General features: G+C 51.6%; 1 protein-coding gene and 1 pseudogene across 8 annotated transcripts in view; both read left to right on the forward strand.

The window, feature by feature from the left end:
• The window catches only part of LOC138922127 (heparan sulfate glucosamine 3-O-sulfotransferase 4-like), a 58,870-nt pseudogene that overhangs the window by 29,974 nt on the left and 10,008 nt on the right, over nt 1–18,888 (forward strand).
• The window catches only part of LOC138922126 (olfactory receptor 2AE1-like), a 62,414-nt gene that overhangs the window by 2,149 nt on the left and 41,377 nt on the right, over nt 1–18,888 (forward strand). For 3 of the 8 annotated variants that reach the window (XM_070258955.1, XM_070258954.1, XM_070258953.1), the window contains exons 2-3: nt 1,463–1,556; nt 1,666–1,811. In XM_070258955.1, coding sequence (XP_070115056.1) covers nt 1,802–1,811 — 10 coding nt within the window. In that variant the 5' untranslated portion in view covers nt 1,463–1,556; nt 1,666–1,801. Of the gene's footprint in view, nt 1–69; nt 117–709; nt 758–1,270; nt 1,309–1,456; nt 1,557–1,665; nt 1,812–18,888 lie in introns of those variants that run through there. The other 5 variants (XM_070258952.1, XM_070258950.1, XM_070258949.1 and 2 more) reach the window with 5 other exon arrangements.

Here is an 18,888-nt window from a genome sequence, read left to right on the forward strand (position 1 = left end):
AGGGAGGCTGTCCACCCTGCGTCTCTTTGCTGGCCTCAGGATCGCTGTCATCAGTCAAGGCTGCCGGAGGCTTGTTTTCACGAGTTCTCTCAAATGCTGCAGGAGCTTAGGAACAGGTGACCTGAACTTGAGACTTCCTGACCTGGTCTCTGAATGAAATAAGAGGAGGTGACAGGCTCTGTACCAGCAACTTTTGTGTCCCCTGAGGGTGGGGATCCTGTGAGGCCGGGGAAGCACAATTGTCCTGTCCCTGGGCACGAGGCCAGCTGCAGCGAGACAGGTTCACAGGTGGAGGGGTGATCACGGAAGGGCGTGCCCGGGCTTTGGAAAACTGGAGAAAGTTGGTCCTTGGATGGGGTGTGGAAAGAACATGAGCTATGGGTGGGGAGGAGCCAGGATGATTGACAGCTCTGAGCAGTGAAGGAAAAACTGTCTCCCCAAGTAGAGATCTGAGGTTTCCACAGTACAGTAGGAGCTGAGTCTGTCACATGGTGGTTCACCCAGATTCACAGACTGGGTGGTCACCTGGCACATTCCAGCAAAAGTGCTGCCCCCTGGAAGCCAAGGCCATCCATGCAGTTGAGCCAGTGGCCACTACCAGATTTTGAATTTTGAGGCAATGATTCCACAAAGGGCATTATAAACAGTTTGCATCCACTTGCCTTCCTAGAAAACAGGAGCTGCCTTCGAGATCTGTTCTGGCATTGGAAGCATCCCAAGGTTTCCAGGGTGTGAATACTGACTTGTCAACCAAAGGGCACGCTCCTCATTCTCTCAATGCCTATCCTGCCTCTTCCAACCCAGGGTTGTGCCACCATTTTATCCATTAAGCCCAGCCCCTGCCTTGTCAGTCCCACCCCAATACACCAAGGACACTGAACTGGGGTTCTGCAGCATCTTTGCTGAAAAAAAATGAAAGGATAGTTTCAATCCCATAGCCCCTGTCATCACCTCTCATCACACTCTACTGCCATGATCTCCTGAAGCATGTGAACCTCCGTGACCTCCCTCACAAATGTCCCCAGGCATTGCTGATGTGGCTGCATAGCATGGATGGTCAGGAGACTGTCCAGTGAATCTTGCAAACTCCTCCTCCCCCAACCTCAGCCAGGAGATCACTCCTGGGTGAAGTCCTCCCATCTCAAGCACAGTGAGGCTGTGGGTTGCAGGCTTCAGGACTGGCATTCCTCTTGGGTAAAGCTTGCCCATCTGCCACTCAAGAAGACTTTGAAAGTTTGAGCGGGGACCTCATCTTATTTACCTTGTCTTCAGTGCCCAGGATGGTGTAAACAACACCCAGCACATGTGGTAGGCTGAATGGAATGAGCTAACGGAACAGTCAATGCCCTGACTAGCCCCACTTCCCCCTGAGGAACAGAGCATTTTGCCTCTCACTAAGTGACTTTCACAATTCCCCCATAAGGCCTAGTCTAAGGACACATTATTCTTGTCTTGCTGACAGTTCCCAACAGGATCCTAGAGAGGCTGTTGGTGTGCTATGGAGAATACCCCAAACCTCTTCCTTGCCCATCTCGCTTACAGAGTTGAGCTGCCAGGTGAGTCCACCAGGGGCCCCACTGGGTACAAGAGGATGACAATGGCTGCCCCTGGCCCATTTGCCCACCTGTCTTGTAGACAAGAGGCCTCTGTTCTTTGTCTCAGCAGAAGCCAGTCCAGAGCTCGCACTCTGGGCTCAGAGATCCCCAGTGCCTATCAGTCTATTCACCTTCCAGCTCATGTGAGAACTGTGAAGCCTCCACTTCCTCAAATACCCACAGCACTGGGCTTTTGCGGGTTGTGAATGAGAGAAGGCAAGTAAAGCATTACCCAGGGAACCACACTGTAATTAGTTCTTAGTACATGGTGGTGACTCTCCCTTATTTTCATTAACACCACCACCATCTTTATCGTGTGAAGTGTCCTAGAAACACCAGCACATTAATAATTAGAAGACATAGGACCTATATGGCAGGCCACTGCCTGGCTCCAATGTGCAGGTAGGAGATGAGGCCTGTTTCCAGTACCCCAGGATTGGTATTGGGGAGCTCAGGGGTGGGACGAGAGGGAGGGACACCCCCATGTTGTGCGTTCTGAATTCCAAAAACCTTGAAGTTCATTCTGAAGCCGAAGGGTGGCAGGGATGGCATCACTTTACTCTGGTGATATCAATGGTTCCTGCTCAGCACTTTGTATACCATTTTCCTGAAAGCTTGGGAAAAAAGATGTCGGTAATAAGGGCTTTATGGAGAAAAATGTAACAAGATTGAAGGGACTGAGCCCAGATGTCTTTAAAATGACTAATATCAGAGCAGATGTCCATAGCTCAGGAAAGTGGGCTGTGAAGTCAGGTGAAACAAGGAAAGAGATCATATGGTTGATGGAGATACGAGAGGCAAACAGCAAGTTGTCCCTCCACTTGAGTCTGCCGTCCCATCGCGTCAGCTGAGGAAGCTGACACTAGTGGGAAATGTCCGATGAGATTTCCACAGAAACTGCGAAGACCCTAATATCCTGAAGGGGAGGGGCTGTTGATGAGCTCATTGAGAGGAGAACTGTGAAAGGACCACAACCTTGTCAGAATTGGACATCTCCCCAATCCAGAATAAGGAAGGGACGAGAAAGGCAGAGCAGTAGATGGAGCAGATGTGCATAGAGCTCACAGTGATGCTCAATTGGATTAGACTCACTTACCTTAGAAGTGTCCAAGTGTGCCTTGGCAATCGTTGCCTCATAGGTATTCATTCATCCATCCATCTAGCCATCCATCCATCCATCCATCCATCCACCATCCATCGTGCACACATCCGCAAGCCATCCATCCACCATTTATTCATCCATTCATCTATCCCTCATCTGTTCATCCATTCATTCACCATCCATCCATTATCCATCCATCCATCATCCTTCCATCCATCTAGCCATTCATCCATTCATCCATCCATCCATCCATCCATCCACCTATTTATCCACCATGCATCCCTATCTATCCATCCATCCAGTCGTCTACTCATCTATACACTATCCAGCCAGGCAGCCATCATCCATCCCTCCTCCCACTATCCATTCAAAATCCTGTCATTTATCCCCCATCCATGCAACATCTATCCATCCTTCCATACATTGATCTATCTATCCATCTACTCATCTATCCACTATCCATCCATCACCCACCTAACCACCATCCATCCATCCACCCACCATCCATCCACCATCCTTCCATCCTTTCACCATACATTCACTACCTACTATCAATCCATCCACCTACTATCCACCCACCATCCTTCAGTCCTTCCATCAACCATCCACTATCCATTCATCCACCCACCCACCCACTATCCATTTATTCACCATCTCTCTATCCATTTACTAGGTAATTTGGGAACATAGGATAAAAATTATTATGACTGTGTTGCCGGCCCTTCCTCTGCCCTGACACTATTGAGGGCTCCAGATCCTCTAAACCATTACCATTGTCAAGCTCTGTCCCCTGAAATCAAGTGCAGTTTTGTTCCGATGATGAGCACACATACTCATGCTATTCCCAAGATCTTGGACATGGCCACCCACCAGGATCTGGTTTCCCAGCACCAGCTCCTGCCTCATCCCTGTGTCTTCTGCGGCTCACGTTCCTTGAGAGGCTGAGGTTAAATCTCAGGACTGAACGAAACAATCCTTTCATGGGTGAGGGAGAGGGAAGATCCAGACATGGGCATATACCAGAGAAAAGGCAAAGAGAGGGGACCACTTGTCTCCTCAGGCCCAGGTGGACAAGAGTTAGGCTGGAAAGCTGACAATCACCCAGAGAGGAAAGGTGGACATGGGGAGACAAATGGGCAGAGAGGGGGAAGAAACGCTGGACTCTTTAGTGGGAGGTGAGGTGTTAGGGAGGCCTGGAGCCCAAGGCCAAGTGTCAGGGCGGTCCAGGTCACAAAAATACCAAGAAGAGGCACAGAGGGGTCCCAGGGAGGTGAGGCTGTGATGGTCCCCGTGTAGGGACTGGGAACTTGGTGTCATCTAGATATTTGCAGACCTCAAATATTGTTTCAACAGCACTATGGATTTTGGAAATTTATAACATGTTTGATAATAATGTGTTTGACTTTTAATATTGACCACAGTGTAGTACCTTGCAAAATATAAACACATAATAGGGACAACATTCTTCACATTAATAGGTAGACTTAAAATATGCAAAGTTCCTTCCAAACCATGACTTTGCTGAAGAAACTACATCTTAGAAAGGCTACCTGACTTGCCCATAATTTCACCAGAAGTAAGGGGTTGGCAGGGACCTATGGTGGATGAAAATCTGTCCAAGGCCTCACTGAACTGCCCACTCAGGCAGTGGTCAGGAAGATGCTCTGCTCTCCCCGGGAGACATCACCAAAGACACGAGAGGAAACTCTGGCCCAAGCTCACCTGATGCTCAGAATAACAGAATTGAGACTCTAAGCCAGTGAAGGTGGCTGACCTGGGGCCTGTACAGGCCAACTGCTCATCCCTACTGATATTCTCACCTCACCTTTTCAGTGTGGGTGGGAATAAACTGGGTCCCCTCTTCTCATAGCACAGAGAGCAGACTTAGCCATGCTTTCAGGAGGGAGGGCTGCATGGCCCAGTGGGAGCCCCTATATCTGTTCCCTGCTCACCTGGCCTGCCAGCTGCCCTTTTATCCTCTGGCTTAGGCTGACCTGGAGACAGGATCCTGCCACTCCCTGACCTTCATAAAGGCCCTTCAAGTTTGCCGTGTAGTTGGTGATTATATTGTTTGGATCCTGTGAATGGATGTTCTTAAATTTTTGTAATTAGCCATCATTACTCTTGGGTTTGATTCCTTCTGAAAAAAACATATCTGGAAGGGAGAATGTCATCAGAATGGGAAGTAGTAAACATCTGCATTGAGAGTTAGCAAGATAAACAATGGCTTCCTTGTGTGTATCCTCCACCTCGCCTTGGCCTTTATTGTACGAGCCCCAGGGATCCTCGACAAGCCCCGTCCCTCGAGCATCCCTGGGAGAGTTGGTCCAGTCCAGGCTACAGATCCCACCTTGGAGCTGACGTCCCCTCACCTCCCCTTTCCCGCCAGACCTCCTGAACTCCAAGCAAAGCATCCAGCCCGCTCTAAACATCCCCACAAGGATGCCCACGGCTCCCATTGCAGTTGCCTTTCTCCCTGCAGGCGGAATTGATCTCCTTCCTCTCAAATGTACCCTGGCTCCTGTGTTCTGTATTCTCATCACTGCTCCCAGTGAGACCCTGGGAGACCTCACTGACCCTCTGTACCCTTCACTTCTGTTCCCCACACCACCTGGGGCCTTGCTCAGATGCATGCCCGCAGTCCACCTCCTCCCTCTGCTGCTGCTGCCCCTTTCCTACCTCGAGACTTGGAAGTATTGGGATGAGATCTCTGACTGAAATATCCTGAGTGGCCTCTGCTTTCCCTGTCCCTCATTCCTCCTCCATTTTGCTCCCAGAACTTTCCACCAAATGCAAATGGCATCATCTTGTCCCTGTGGATGTGTGCTTAAGTGTGTGTGTGCATGTATGTGTATCTGCATATGTGTCTGTCTGTCTATGTGTGCATTCGTGTATGCATTTGTACACAAATTTACATGTTCATTTGTGCACATGTATATCCGTATGTAGACATGTACACACGTGTGCACATGCACATGTGTGTATATGTCTCTCTGTGTGCATAATAGTCTCTGTGTATCTGTCTGAGTGTGTGCATGTGCACAATTGCGTATGTGTCTCTCTGTGTTTACATTGTGCAGCAAGTGTGTCTGTAGTGTGTGTGTGTGTGTGTGTGCCTGGGTATGGTAAGGAGAAGGCTCCACAACATTCCCACTGCTACCCGGTACAGTTCTTGCTGAAAAGGGTGGAGGGACCTATGGTGAATGGAAAACCTGTCCAAGGCCTCACTGAGGTCCCCACTCCACTAGAGGGCAGGAAGATGCTCTGCTGTGCCTGGGAGATGTCACCAAGGACACAAGAGAAAACTCTGGCCCAGGTCCATGTGGGGCTCAGAATAACAGGACTGAGACCCTAACCAAGTGCAGGTAGGTATCCAGTTCTTGCTCCAAAGGATTCATGATTCCACCTTTACCAGGCCCCAGAACCCTCCAGCCCTGGCCATGTTGCTCCTCTGCTGGACGTTCATCACCGCTGATGGTGGTCCCGACAAAGGTCAGGTTTGACTATTCACAGTAGTCAAAGGGTGGAAACAACCCTGATGTCCACCAGCTGAAGAATGGATGACCAAATGCGATCTATCCAAGCAGTGGGATCTCATTCACTCATAAAGCAAATGAAGTTCTGACACAGCTGCAACGTGGATGGACCTTGGAAACGTGATACTGGGTGGAAGAAGGCAGACACCAAAGGCCACATATTGCAGGATTCCATTTATGAGAATGTTCAGAGTTGGCAAATCTAGGGAGATAGGAAGTAGATTAGTGATTGCCAGGGGTCACAGAAGAGGGAGGAATGAGAAGTGACTGCTAAAGCCTGAGGAATCTTTATGGGGTGATGAAAATATTCTGGAATTAGTGACGGGGGTGAGGGTGAGGTTGTGCCTCTCAGAAGGAGATGGCAGGAGTTGTGTGGAGTTTCTGAACTTGATGTGGAGCGAAAGTGCAGTGGTCAGTGATGGTAGCTGGCCAAGTGGCCTAGGCAATCCCCACCTGTGGCCTGGGTCCCCTCGAGGCTGACCCTAGATGGGGTGAGTTGAGGTCAGTGAGCCCCCACAGAGGCAGCTCCTCGGCAGTGGGGAGTCATTTCCTTCTGCTGAGTTGCACAGCAGGGCCTTTTAAGTGCAGAGCTGACCTGAACTGGGTCCCTCGGGAGGAGACCAGCCTGATTCCTGCTCTAGATGGTTCTTCCCAACCCCTTCTTAACTAGAGGTCAGGGGTCGAGTGCTCATCTGTGCAGACGTGGTGCTCCCATGTGTGGTGAGCATGAGTAGACATACGCTGCCCTCCAACCAGCAAGTAAACAGGAACAACTGGGTCATCCATCTGGGCCCCACTGAGATGGAGGGGGTCTCAGGGTGTGTGGCATAGAGAAGCAACTACTGAAGGGTGGCTGTGTGGGTCAGTCTGGCCCTAGGACCAGCTACAGTGGGTCAGGGGCTGTGGTTTGACCGCTGTTTTCTCTCTTCTGAGTGTCCTCTTGAAAGGAGGATTCCCAGGACCTGGAGGAGCTGCTCCCTAAAGGTGAGCAGAGGTGTTTACATGCGCTCAGGACATGACAGGTGGGCTATAGTGTCCACGCAGGGTGACGCTCTGAGCCCCTTCAGGAGAGAGCCTGCCAGTGAGCTGCAAGGATGACAGTTGGCTAAAGACACCAGTGGCAGCACCCCAGGACCGAGCCCATTGGGAGTTTGGGGAGGAGAGTGCTGAGCTGGCCTTTCCACCATGCAGGCTCCTCCATGGGCAGCCATGGCTCCCAACTCCCCGCTGGGCCAGCTCGGCTCCTTGGAGAGTCTCCTGCCTCATTTGGCTTCCTCCCTCCTGATCTTTCTCAGGTATCAACCCCAAGGCCCCTCTTGCTCTCTTACCCGGCTCAGTGGCCAATTCTCAGAGGAACCAACTGAGCAAGAAATCAGGTAAACAAGCCAGAGGAGAAAGGGAGAAATAGAAGGGTCCTGTCTGTAGGAACGATGAACTCTATGTGGGGTCCGCTTCTTACTCTTCGTTCTGTCTGTCCACCCATTGCTTTGAGGCCACGACAGCTAGGACCTCAGACCTGGACCTGTTTGGGGTGGTTTCATTTCAGGGATGCTCCTTGGGCTCCACCCAGAATGAAGTCCACGTGGGGAGTAAAGCATGGTGGTTTGACCGCAGGGACTTGAGTCCCCAGGATGCCAGCTGCCTCTCTGAGAAAGTCTGTGGTCTTCCTGGGGTCCATACAGGGTCCTGTCCCATGGGAAGTGTGGTTTGCAGGATTCGGTTAAGATTCCACTTGTTCTGCCCCATCTTGCCCATGAAGGCCCTCCCCGGACACCAGGCCCTCCAGGGTCCAGGAATCCACTGAAAACCACTGCCCAGCACAGACCAGGCACCTGGACAGCCTGCAGGCAGGGCCAAGGCTGTTGTGGTGCAGACAGTGCTGGGGCAGGTACTGGACTTGGATTCCCAGACCAAAGAAAAGACTTCATGTAGGAATTCTGTTGCCCCCCAATTAGGAAGACAGACCCTGAAAATCGGCTCTGTATGAGCCCATGGGCTGGGCACAGGGATTCTTCAGCTCTGCCCACTTGTTCTCCAGCTGGAGGGATGTACCCTGGGGAAGTTCTGCTGAGGATTGTCACCTGTCAGGTCTTAGCATCCCTACCCCAAGTCTTAACCCCTCGACCCTTGAGGACCCTGAACCCTGACCCTGGCCATCTCACAGCCCCTTCTCTGCACAGACCCCTGGGGCTGCCACATCAGAGGGACACCGCTGCTTAGGGGCACGTCAGCACCAGGTGGACAAATGGCACAGGGTCCTGGAATCCCAGGACACGGGCCTGCGTGCACAGAGTCTTCCACCGACTCCCTCCTCCCAGGCTCCTGCCTTGATGGCCTCGTGCCATTGCAGGGACAGTGGTATAAGAACTGTCATCCTTATGGAAGCTGAAAAAACAAAGCCAAGGCAGTTGTAACCTGTGATTGCCTGGCCCCCTGGGCACCGCCTCAACCTGTGGGGGGCTTGCACCATGCAGGGACTCCCTACCTAGTATTTCGTTGTCAAGGAAGTAACCTACAAGTACCAGGGTGCCAGAAGTCTGCATCTGGGGCCTGCTGTGTTCAGGAGAGGCCCAGGGATGCTCGCCATCCCACCGGGGACCTTGGGCCTGTGACTTGGGAAGGTGCACTGACCCTGCATGAAGGGAGCTCCAGGCACCCCCCTGTCTCTAGGGAAGCTGGGCTGCATTCACCTCTCCTACCACAAGCAAGGAGACCCTGACCTCAGTTGGCTGGCTGTCACTGCAAAGCCCCAGGGTGATTTGGGAAACCATAGTGATGACATTACAATTGTGAACAAGGTCCCTCTTGAAGTGGCTCCCTCCCCAGGGGCAGTGCATGTGTCCAGCCAGGCCTAGGGGGAAGGGGCAGGAGCAGAGTCCCACCCAGGCTGGGATTCCAGGGTCCTGCTGTCCCCATCCTGATGGCCTTTGGAAGCCTGGTCTCCTGCCTGCACCCTCAAAGGCAGCCTCCCAGCACTCCTGTCACCACATCTAGGCAGTTGGGAATCAGGGGGCCAGGTGATCCCCACCTGCACACATGTCATCACCTCTGGGCTGTATCTGACCCTGTTATCTTCACATCCCTTCTCCCCCACCACGTGACCACCCAGAACCTGAGCTTCTTGGGTGTCAGACCTGTCCCCCATTAGACCCTTGGTCAGAGCTGTAGCACCCATCCCTCGGCCTGGACCCTAATGCCCATTGGATTGGTCCAACTTTCAAGGAGAATGCAGACATAGATGGGTCCTCCTGTCCTGCCTTCTCTGGCTTGCCCACTTCCTCCCAGTTCCAAGCCCACGCGAGGGACCCCCACAGACAGGCAGAGTCACCAGGAACTGCTGAAGCTCTTTATGTGGAACTAGGAGAGGGGATGCATGGCTGGGGGAGGAAGGGGAGTCAAGGTAACTGGAGGGGCAGAGCAGGTCAGGCTCTAGAGGCAGGGGCTCCTTCCATGGCCTGCAGGACAGAGGGTCTTGATGGTGCTGCCCTGGGGCTGCTGTGGGGTGCTGATGTCCCCTGCCCTAGAAAGAAGGGAGAGGGTCAGTGAGTCCAGGACAGGGGAGGGGAGGGGGGGCAGGTGTGGGGTTCTCAGGGGTGGCAGTGTTGGGGGCATATGTAATGCTCTCAGGGCTGCTGCATGGAGGGCAGGCTCCCACTTCCACCAGGTGCATGGGTGTGGTGGAGGACAGACCCTGGCCCATTGGTCCCAAGTTACAGAGACAGAGAAAAGAAGGAGTCCCTAAATGTCCCAGGAATGATGTTCGGGGACAGACATCCCAAGTAAGGATCAAATCCCAGAAAGGATCTCAGAGCAGACAAGGCTCTGCCTGGCTCACATGGAGTCCCTCTTGTCTCCACCTTGGGGGTGCCTTGGTGACTCCTGACGTTCCTTTGAACCCAGGACTCTTGTTTGCTTCAAGGGTCACTTACCCTAGTCACTTTCAGGAATGCAGCTTTCTGTAGAAACCAAGGAAAATTCAGCAATGAGAAGAGACCCTAGCCAAGGGCCCAGACCCCATCAAGCTGCAGCTCTGACACCAATAGCAGAGACCCGGAGTGGGGCCCTTGTGCCCCTGTGACACAACACAGCGCTGATGTCTCCCCCATGGCGGGGGGCAGGGGAAGGGGCGAGGAAGGTCATGGGGGACACAGAGGGACTTGAAGGGCACAGTGGGACACGAGGAATCTGTTGGGGACACAGGGAGGGACATAGGGGACAAAGGGACATGCAGAGTGGACACAGGGAACCTGGGCAGAGTTGTCCTCTTACCCGTCTGGACAGGCATGATGATGATGTCCTGTGGCAATCCCTTGCGCTCTGTGAATTTCTTAAATTCTTCCAGGGCTTCCAGGCTCATGTCGGGATTTCTACCTGTAGGAGAGGTGACCAGGTGAGCCTCAGGTTCAGGAAGCAGACCCCAAGAGGAGACAGTGCCTCCTAGCACTTGGGGGGCTTTGTCCTGTAATGGCTGAGGCTGAGATGGAGGGTTCCCCCGAAAGTGGATACAGAGTAGGCCCAGAGGAGACAGGCCACCACCCAGGTGAGAGGTTCCTGTGAAGGAGGATAGCCAGGGAGACACTCCGAGACACTGAGGGCCCCTGGGGTCCCAGGCCCACTCAAAACCGATCTGCAGGGTCACACCCCTGACCTGGAAGAAGCTGATGGCCTGGAGGAATTGTGATGCTCTCTGGCCAGAAAATTCTTGGACTTCACCCCACTCTGGAGGGTCATTGCTCCAAGAAGACCTCTGTCAGCAACAGTGCACTCCCCAATGCTGACCTGGCCTCACGCCCCAGACCCCAAGAGATGGGACTTAGCAGCTGCGTCCATATCCCCTTGGTGAGAAGTCAGGTCACTGAGGGAGTTTGGACTGGACACCCCAGGGCAGCAAATTGTGCCAGGCCCCCAAAGACAGAAGCAGGGTGTTCGTATTCCCCAGAATCAGGACTGAAGCCAGTTCCACTGACTTCTAGAAGCAGAGCCTGTGGGGGTGGGTCAGGAGAGGTGGATCTCTGAGGACCTGGGGCAGCAGCCTCTTACCCACGAGTTTTGCCATGCGGATTGCTTTCCCTCCGAGCTGGCCCTCGCAGTAGAAGATGCGGTGGTCCTTTACTGGCAAGTCCAGGATGTACATGTGCCTCTTTCCCCCAACTGCAGACAGACATAGAGAAAATTGGTCTTTAGTGTCTTCATTCCTGCAGAAAATATTTGAGACATTAGGGAACATTTTGGAACGTTTCAGTTTCTCGGCCACCTTAGCTCTACTGACTGCCCCGTAATCCAGGTGCCCAAGCTGGTCCAGTGCCCAGGACACACTGCTGCTCAGAACCATGGACCACACTCTGGAGAGGGAGACTCTTCATGAGGAAGGTTCCAACCCAAGCAGTGGAGTCACCAGAGGCCAGAAGACATCAGAGGCTGGGGCTCTTTCCTTTGTTCACCCAGCACCTGCCCCGCCCTGCATCCTCATCCTCAACCCTTGGTTCTCTGCAAGCTGAATTGCTAGGACCATCCAGAGGGAGGGTTTGGTACTGTCATCCTTGCTGTGGAGAAACCTTTCCAATGTCAGGACAAGGAGACTCCTGGGAAGGGAGTGGCTAGCTGCTCCTGGGAGGGGACAGGGCAGGGACTGCCCGGCAGCAGGCAGCCTCAGGGGAAGGGGAGGCCTGGGCTCTGGCAGGGAATGTGGCACAGCCTGGTCTGGACTCACAGGCGCTATATCTGCCAGGCTCCTCGGTTTGGTGCATCACAACTCGCTTCTCGTGGCACTGGCCCCCCTTCCTGGAAAACGGGAGGCAGAGGGGAAGGCTGTCAGGAAACACACTCGAGCCAACCTGAGCTCACCTGGCACATGGGCCTCTGCCCTGGTGTCCCCACGAGTTCCATTGTCATCCCCACAGTCTGGACTCTCTCCTTTCTATGTCAGGGGGACATTCATTTTACCCACATCCCAAAGTGGGATGGGAAGAGGCACAAAGAGGGGCTGCTCTGGGCCACCTCGCAGCCTGGGGAGAGGGAGGAGGAGGGGAGAGCAGCACCCTTGGGAGGCAACACTCACATGAAGGTGCCCATGGCCTCCAAGTTTCCATCATCCAGGGCAGTGACTGTCAAGGGGGACACCTTCTTGGGCCTTTTCTCCTTAGGCAGGTCCTTGTCAGCCACCACGGCCTTCACATACCATGTCCCTATGATCTGAGCAGGGTGGGGGCCATGAGTCCAGCACGGACATAGCCCAGAATCTCCTCCTCACCCCACTACCCCCATCCTCTGTGCATGGGCTGCAGCCATCACCAGACATCCCCAGCACCCCAGGTGCTGTCCTCCAAAGGCTGGCTGGGTCCCGTACATCCACACCCTGTGCTCTGTTAGAACCAGCCCAGCACTCAGGGCTCCCGACCCTAAACAGAGGCAGGGGGTCTCTCACCCCATGAGTCTCTTCTCTGCTGAGACCGGGCCCTGGCCCTGGATGAGTCTATACTCCACAGGGTCCTCAGTGCCTCTGGGTTCCCAAAGTGTCAGACCAACAGTCCCTATGCTGAACCCACTCCCCTGCTTCAGCCTCTGGGCCCAAGGAGGAGCGCTGTCTGCAGACACAAGAACAGAGCCTCCTGCTCCTCTGACCACACTCTGCAGGGAGCACAGGGTCAGAACTTCGACCTTGAATGACACCTCCTAACACAAGGCCCCTGGTCACTGCTGGCCAACAGGTAGTCACCGCCTTTCCCCCATACCTCTCTTCCCGCCCTTCCCTGGGCTCACATTCTCGTTCTCTGAGGGGAAGAACAGAGGGTCCTGGGCCTGCAGGGCTGTGATCAGGCCAAGCGTGATGGTCAGGAACAGAACCTTCATCTCCAGGGGTCTGTGCTCACAGCCGCCGGCAGGTCACTGGGGTCTGGAGGAGGCTGTGCGAGTCCTCACAGCGCTGCCCTTTATACCCAGCTCGGCTCCTGCCCATGAACACTTGGCACTGGCCACACCCTTCCCACCTAGCATCCTGGCAATTCTGCATCAGGGGAGGTGGACTGTCATTATTGTTGGAATCTGATGAGTGACAATTAAGTGCCACCCACAGAATAAAAGACACATAATACCATCCCTTTTTCCTGCCTTCCAGGGTGCTTACTCCAAGTGAGCCATCTGGATGAGGACATTATCAGAAGGGGCAGGGGTGCGTGTCTGCACTCCCAGTCATGGAGGGAAGGCCAAGGGCTTCCTTACACCCCCGCCCATCCCCCTCCCCCAGGATCCCAGGGCTGGATCTTCCGCCAGTTCTCTGGTAACTGGCCTCTCACTGCTGAGGGGAGAGGGACTGAGCTTTACAACTACAGAGACAGGGTGTGCAATCAGCTGATTCCCACAGGGTCCCCAGAGTCCGAGCTCTCTCCTGCCCTGGGGCCCCTGCATTTGCTCGTCCTGGGCCTGGGCCCCTCAGGCCACCTCTTCCTGGCATTTGGGGCACTATTTTGTGTCTCAGGATCAGTTTAAATATCACCTCCTCAGAGGGGCCTCCCCAGGCCACAGGAGGGAGCGATCTGGCTGTGCCACCCCCTTCATTTGGGACCCCCAGGCCAGGCTGTGTTTCCCGGAGAGCACTCATTACTCTCTGGATTGTCTGCTCATTTCTCCCCATGAGTGTTCAGTGCCCATCTTCTCTGTTAGAATTAAGTTCCCCAAAGGGAAAGGCTTGATTCCCGGGTCTCATGAGTTCGATGGCCTGTAGGGAGGAGCTCCATCCACGTGCTAGGTGCTCTTGGTCGTTCGTTCATTCAAGAATAAACCAGTTACTGAATCTCTCTGAGCCTCAGAGGATTCCGCCCCCACAGGGGCACCCACAACTTCGATCACTTTGGATCTTTGTAAGGCTCTGCTGAGTGGGCCTGCGAAGACCCAGCTCCCCTGACATGTACAAGGCTCAATGAATGAGGGCTCCTCCCTCCTTCTGCCTGGAGTGGGGCCAGGGACCAGGATCCATCAGAGCCTGTCCAAACCCCTAATACTGCAAGTTGCTTACATTCATTCTTCTAAAACCCCGACTCTCCAAAATGCTTTCACCTCCCTCCTCAGCTTTGACTGCCTCATGTACTATAAGACAGGCCTCACATCTCCTTCCCTTTGGATAAATGGGCCGAGTGAGGCACAAACAGGCCACGAGGGGCCTGTGCTCTGAGTTCATGGTTGAGCACACTTGGGCACCTGGCTCTGCTGGTCTCAGTCCTGGCTGCCTTCTGAGCAAGAATTTGGCCTTCTCCCTCCCTGACCCTGTACTTCCTGGGCTTGAATCATCTCCGCTGAGACCCACAGCTGACGTAGACCCTGTACACAGGTGCTACGGCCACACAAGGGCAGCTTTGTGACTCTCTGGCAGAAGATTGGACACCACTGCCGATTGCACACCCCCAAGTACTCACTAAATAACAATAATTAGCCCTCTCTAATAACCCCTGGGGGATTGTACTGAGGGTGCTGGCACGATCCAGTAATCAACTGCCAACTTGGAAGGTGCTGCTGAGCAGAAAACCTTCCGTCCTGGGAGTAGGAAAGGGCGAGGCCAGTGCACTTTAGGACCAGAGATTAGTAAACATGCTGGAGTCTCTGTGTCAATGGGAGAGCTTTTCCTCTGTCCTGTTCTTGTTGACTGTACCCCAGAGACCTTGATTTCCCTCATTATATGGAGTCACTGATCTAAGCATCTTATGACATTGACAAATTTAATTCCATCCTTGAAAAAGATGATGGAACACCACGTAGGGGTCGTTGGGAGGACAGGGCTGCCCCCATGAACCCTATGCTTAGTGCAATTGGAGATTTCCAGGGGCTGCCCGTCGTCCACCATCTTGTGCTGTGCCACCTCAGGTGAACTCTACAGAGCTTTCCAATTGTGTGGTGGTTTTTTGGATACTGGATGTGTTCAACTGGTGGTAGACACCACTGGGAGAACAGTGGCAGGAGGGGAGACCTATCTCCGCCCCCCAGTACACAATGGCCTGAGGCGTTTCTTTGGATGGCTGCATCCCGTTATGATGGGAGACCATTATACCACCCACACCATGATGACTGCGTCTACTCCACAGCTGTAGCTCTTATCACTTCTGGTGACACCTCTCACAACCTCTCCTTTGAATCTCAGAGTGGTCACAGCTCCTCACAGCTGCTACTTCCCAGATGTCTCACTAAGGGGGACAATGTCTGGGCCTTCCTTGGCATACGGGAACAAGAAGGTTTTCATGGCGCTACCAAACAATCACCAAGACCAGAGGGCTTGCTGGCTGGGATAGGTGGGCATGTAGAAGGGGTAGGAGAGGAGGCAGGATGGCTGCAAATTAAAGCCCCCAGACCACCCGGAAAGCTGGGACTGCAGCTTGTTTCTACTAACCATCTCCTGTCATTATTTTAGAGATTGTGGCTGGTTACTACCCTGAAGCCTCAGTTCCATAATTCACCAGAACAGATTTGGTTTGGAGCATGAGCGCATCAGTGCAGTGCAAGGGGTGGACTATGGTTGACAGTGCTGATGGCCCACCCCCTCAGCCCACTGCACCTGTAGTTCCTGCACACTGAGAGGGTCACAGCTTCCCAACCCAATGCCTGCATCCTCTGTTCCCCTATGCTTCCTATGCACACATGGTGACACTAGAAGTGCAGGTGAATTCACCTACCAAGTCAGTAGAGATGGTAACTGATGGGCTAATAGTCCTCAGCTCTTTGTTCCCCTGGGACAGTCTTGAGATGGTTCCACCCTATGTCTCAGAGAATCTTCAGGAAGAGTGAGTCCCAGTTGCCCACAATAGTGACCATCTCATTGGCATACCCTTTATTGGATTTTCTACCTTCCCCATCTCACTTGATCTCAGACTTCTCCTCCTGGAACTGTGAGAGAATGAATGTTTATGTTTTAGCCACCTGGCTTATAGCACTGTTTACAGCAGCCTTAGGAAACGAATACAAGCCTTTACATATTAATGATTATAGCAAATGTACATAGACTAACCATGCAAACTAAACGACAGGGATTGGCAGAGTAGATTAAAAACCATGATACAACCATATGCTGTCTTCAAAAAACTTACTAGAAATATAACAATAGGGGTAAGTTGGAAGTAAAAGCATGGAAAACATAAACAAAATAAATCAGTGAATTATGTTACCAGTTATCAAGGGATTGCCTCTGTAATACAACATCAATGTGTTGCCCTCCATTGTTTGCTCTGCAATAATGGAGCTGGACCCAGTAGGCATTTCTCTTTTGCACCTGGCAGGGGTTAAGCTTTGCTAGCAGAAGGCTTAGGGCAAAGGGGCTTCCTTCCTGGTTCCAGGGTGCTTCCAGGTTTTTTCATTTTCTTTCTCCTCGTGTACAACCAGCAGTGGCACAATCTGGGGATGTCCACAGGCACTCACCCACAGTGGGTGATCGACAGTGGAATCAGTGGATCCCCTTGGATAGCTTCCTAGGGGGATTGAGTGGCACCCCCACAAGTGGAATCCCGGTGAGTCCTGTAGGTGTCATAACCTCAGCCCACCTGCCCCTGGCAGGGGACAGAACTTTGGCACTTGCCACTGTCCGCCTACATTTCCCTACCCGCTGAACGCTGCTCTGACCATGGACCAGCTCTGGCCCTTGGCAACCGGCAAACTCCTCCACCATCCCTGAACTGCAGCCACACCTTCTCCGACAAAGTCTGAACCCGGCCTTGCAGAAGTGGACCCCTCCCACAATTGTTTCTTTCTTAGCTACTCTACTGTAATTCTGGGCTATTCTCTATAGTTCTCTTTACACTTTTATACTTAATTTTTCCTTATAGAAACTATTCCTGCTCAATCTTTTGTATAGTTTCTGTGTCCTGATTGAACATTGATTCACATAATTACATATTATTTTAAAAGATGATAAGTGCTATGGGGAGAAATCTAAGTGGAACAAGTTGTTTAAGGAGTGTCAGGACAAGGGGATAGTTTTATTTTAAATGGCATGGTTGTGACAAGCCTCACCAAGGTGACATTTGAACACAGAATTAAAGATAATGAAGGAAATGAACCATGAAATCAACAGGTGGAAGAGAATTCCAGGTGGAAGGAACATAGAGTTCAAGTCTTTGGGTAGAAGAGTGCCTGGCATGCACCAGGGACATAATGGAGGGCAGAGGGACTGGAGAGATTAATACAGGGAAAGAGTGGCCAGAGATGAGGTCAGAGAGAGGGTGGGACCGATTCAGTTGGGCTTGTAGGCCATGATAAGGACCTTAACTTTTACTCTGAGAGTAATAGAAAGCCTCTGGTGAGATTTTACAACGAATTTGACTTCTGGTTTTAAAACATCACTCCAGTTGCTGCATTGAGGATAAATTTGTGGGGCAAAAATAGAGGCAGAGAAACTACTTTGAAAGGTGCTGCAATAATCCAGTCCAGAACGATGGTGCAATGAGGCCTACCAGCCATCAGGGAGTAACAGGGTGTGGAATTACATACCCACAGCAAACAAAGAGAAAACTGGTCAGAATAAATGAAATGATTTCTTCACTAATGGCTGGTCTACATATGTATTGTTGGAAAGTCCACAAGGCCAGAAAAAAAAAATCCTTTGTATAAAGAATGATTCCAAGGAACTGTAAGTCACACCACACCCAACACACACAGATTCTAGAATTAGTTGACATGCCAAGAAAATCGCAAAGGAATAGTCTTTCAACAAGCAGTGTTGGGATAACTGCATATCCACATGTGAAAGAATTAAGTTGACCCCCTACCTCACACCGTATGCAATACTTAAGTCAAAATGGATCAGGAATGTAAATGTAGGATCTAAAACTACAAAACCCCTAGAAGAAAATGTACAACTAAACTTCATGGCCTTGGATTAGGCAATGGTTTCTTACATATGACGCCCAAAGTACAAGCGACTAAAGGGAAAATAGGTCAATTGAACTTCATCAAAAGTAAAACTTTTGTGCATCAAAGGACATGGTCAAGGAAGTGGAAAGACAACCCACAGAAGGGGAGAACATATTTGCACATCTTTACATATCTGATAAGGGTCTACCGTTGAGTACATATAATATACTCTTGCAACTCAATGATAAAAATACAAATAGCTCAATTGTAAATGGGTAATGCATTTGGATAAGCATTGCTCCAGATTAATATGCAAATGGCCAATAAGTACAGGTAAAGATGCTCCCCATTATCAGTTGTTAGGGAAATGCAAATCAGTACCAGAATGAGATATCACGTTACACACACCAGGATGACTATAATAAAAAAGTCAAATAATACCAAGTGTTGGTGAGGATATGGAGAATTTGGAACCCTCACTCATTCGCTGCTTGCCAGTGGGAATGTGAAAAGGTAGAGTTGCTCAGGAAAATAGTTTGGCAGTTTACACTGATGAATAGCTCAACAAAAGTGATATATGAATACAATGGAATATTATTCAGCTGTAAAAAGGAATGAGGTATTGATACCTGGTACAACATGGATGAACCTTGAAAACATTATGCAAAATGAAAGAAGCCAGACCCAAAATACCACCTGTTGTGTGATTGCATTTATAGGAAATGTCCAGAATAGGCAAATCCAGAAGGACAGAAAGTAGATTAATGAATGCCAGTGGCTGGGGGGAAGGAAGTATGGAGTATGACTGCTAATGGGTATGAGGAACCTT

Source organism: Equus caballus, unplaced genomic scaffold, assembly GCF_041296265.1.
Source record: "Equus caballus isolate H_3958 breed thoroughbred unplaced genomic scaffold, TB-T2T haplotype2-0000451, whole genome shotgun sequence".
NCBI classification, from domain to species: Eukaryota; Metazoa; Chordata; class Mammalia; order Perissodactyla; family Equidae; genus Equus; species Equus caballus.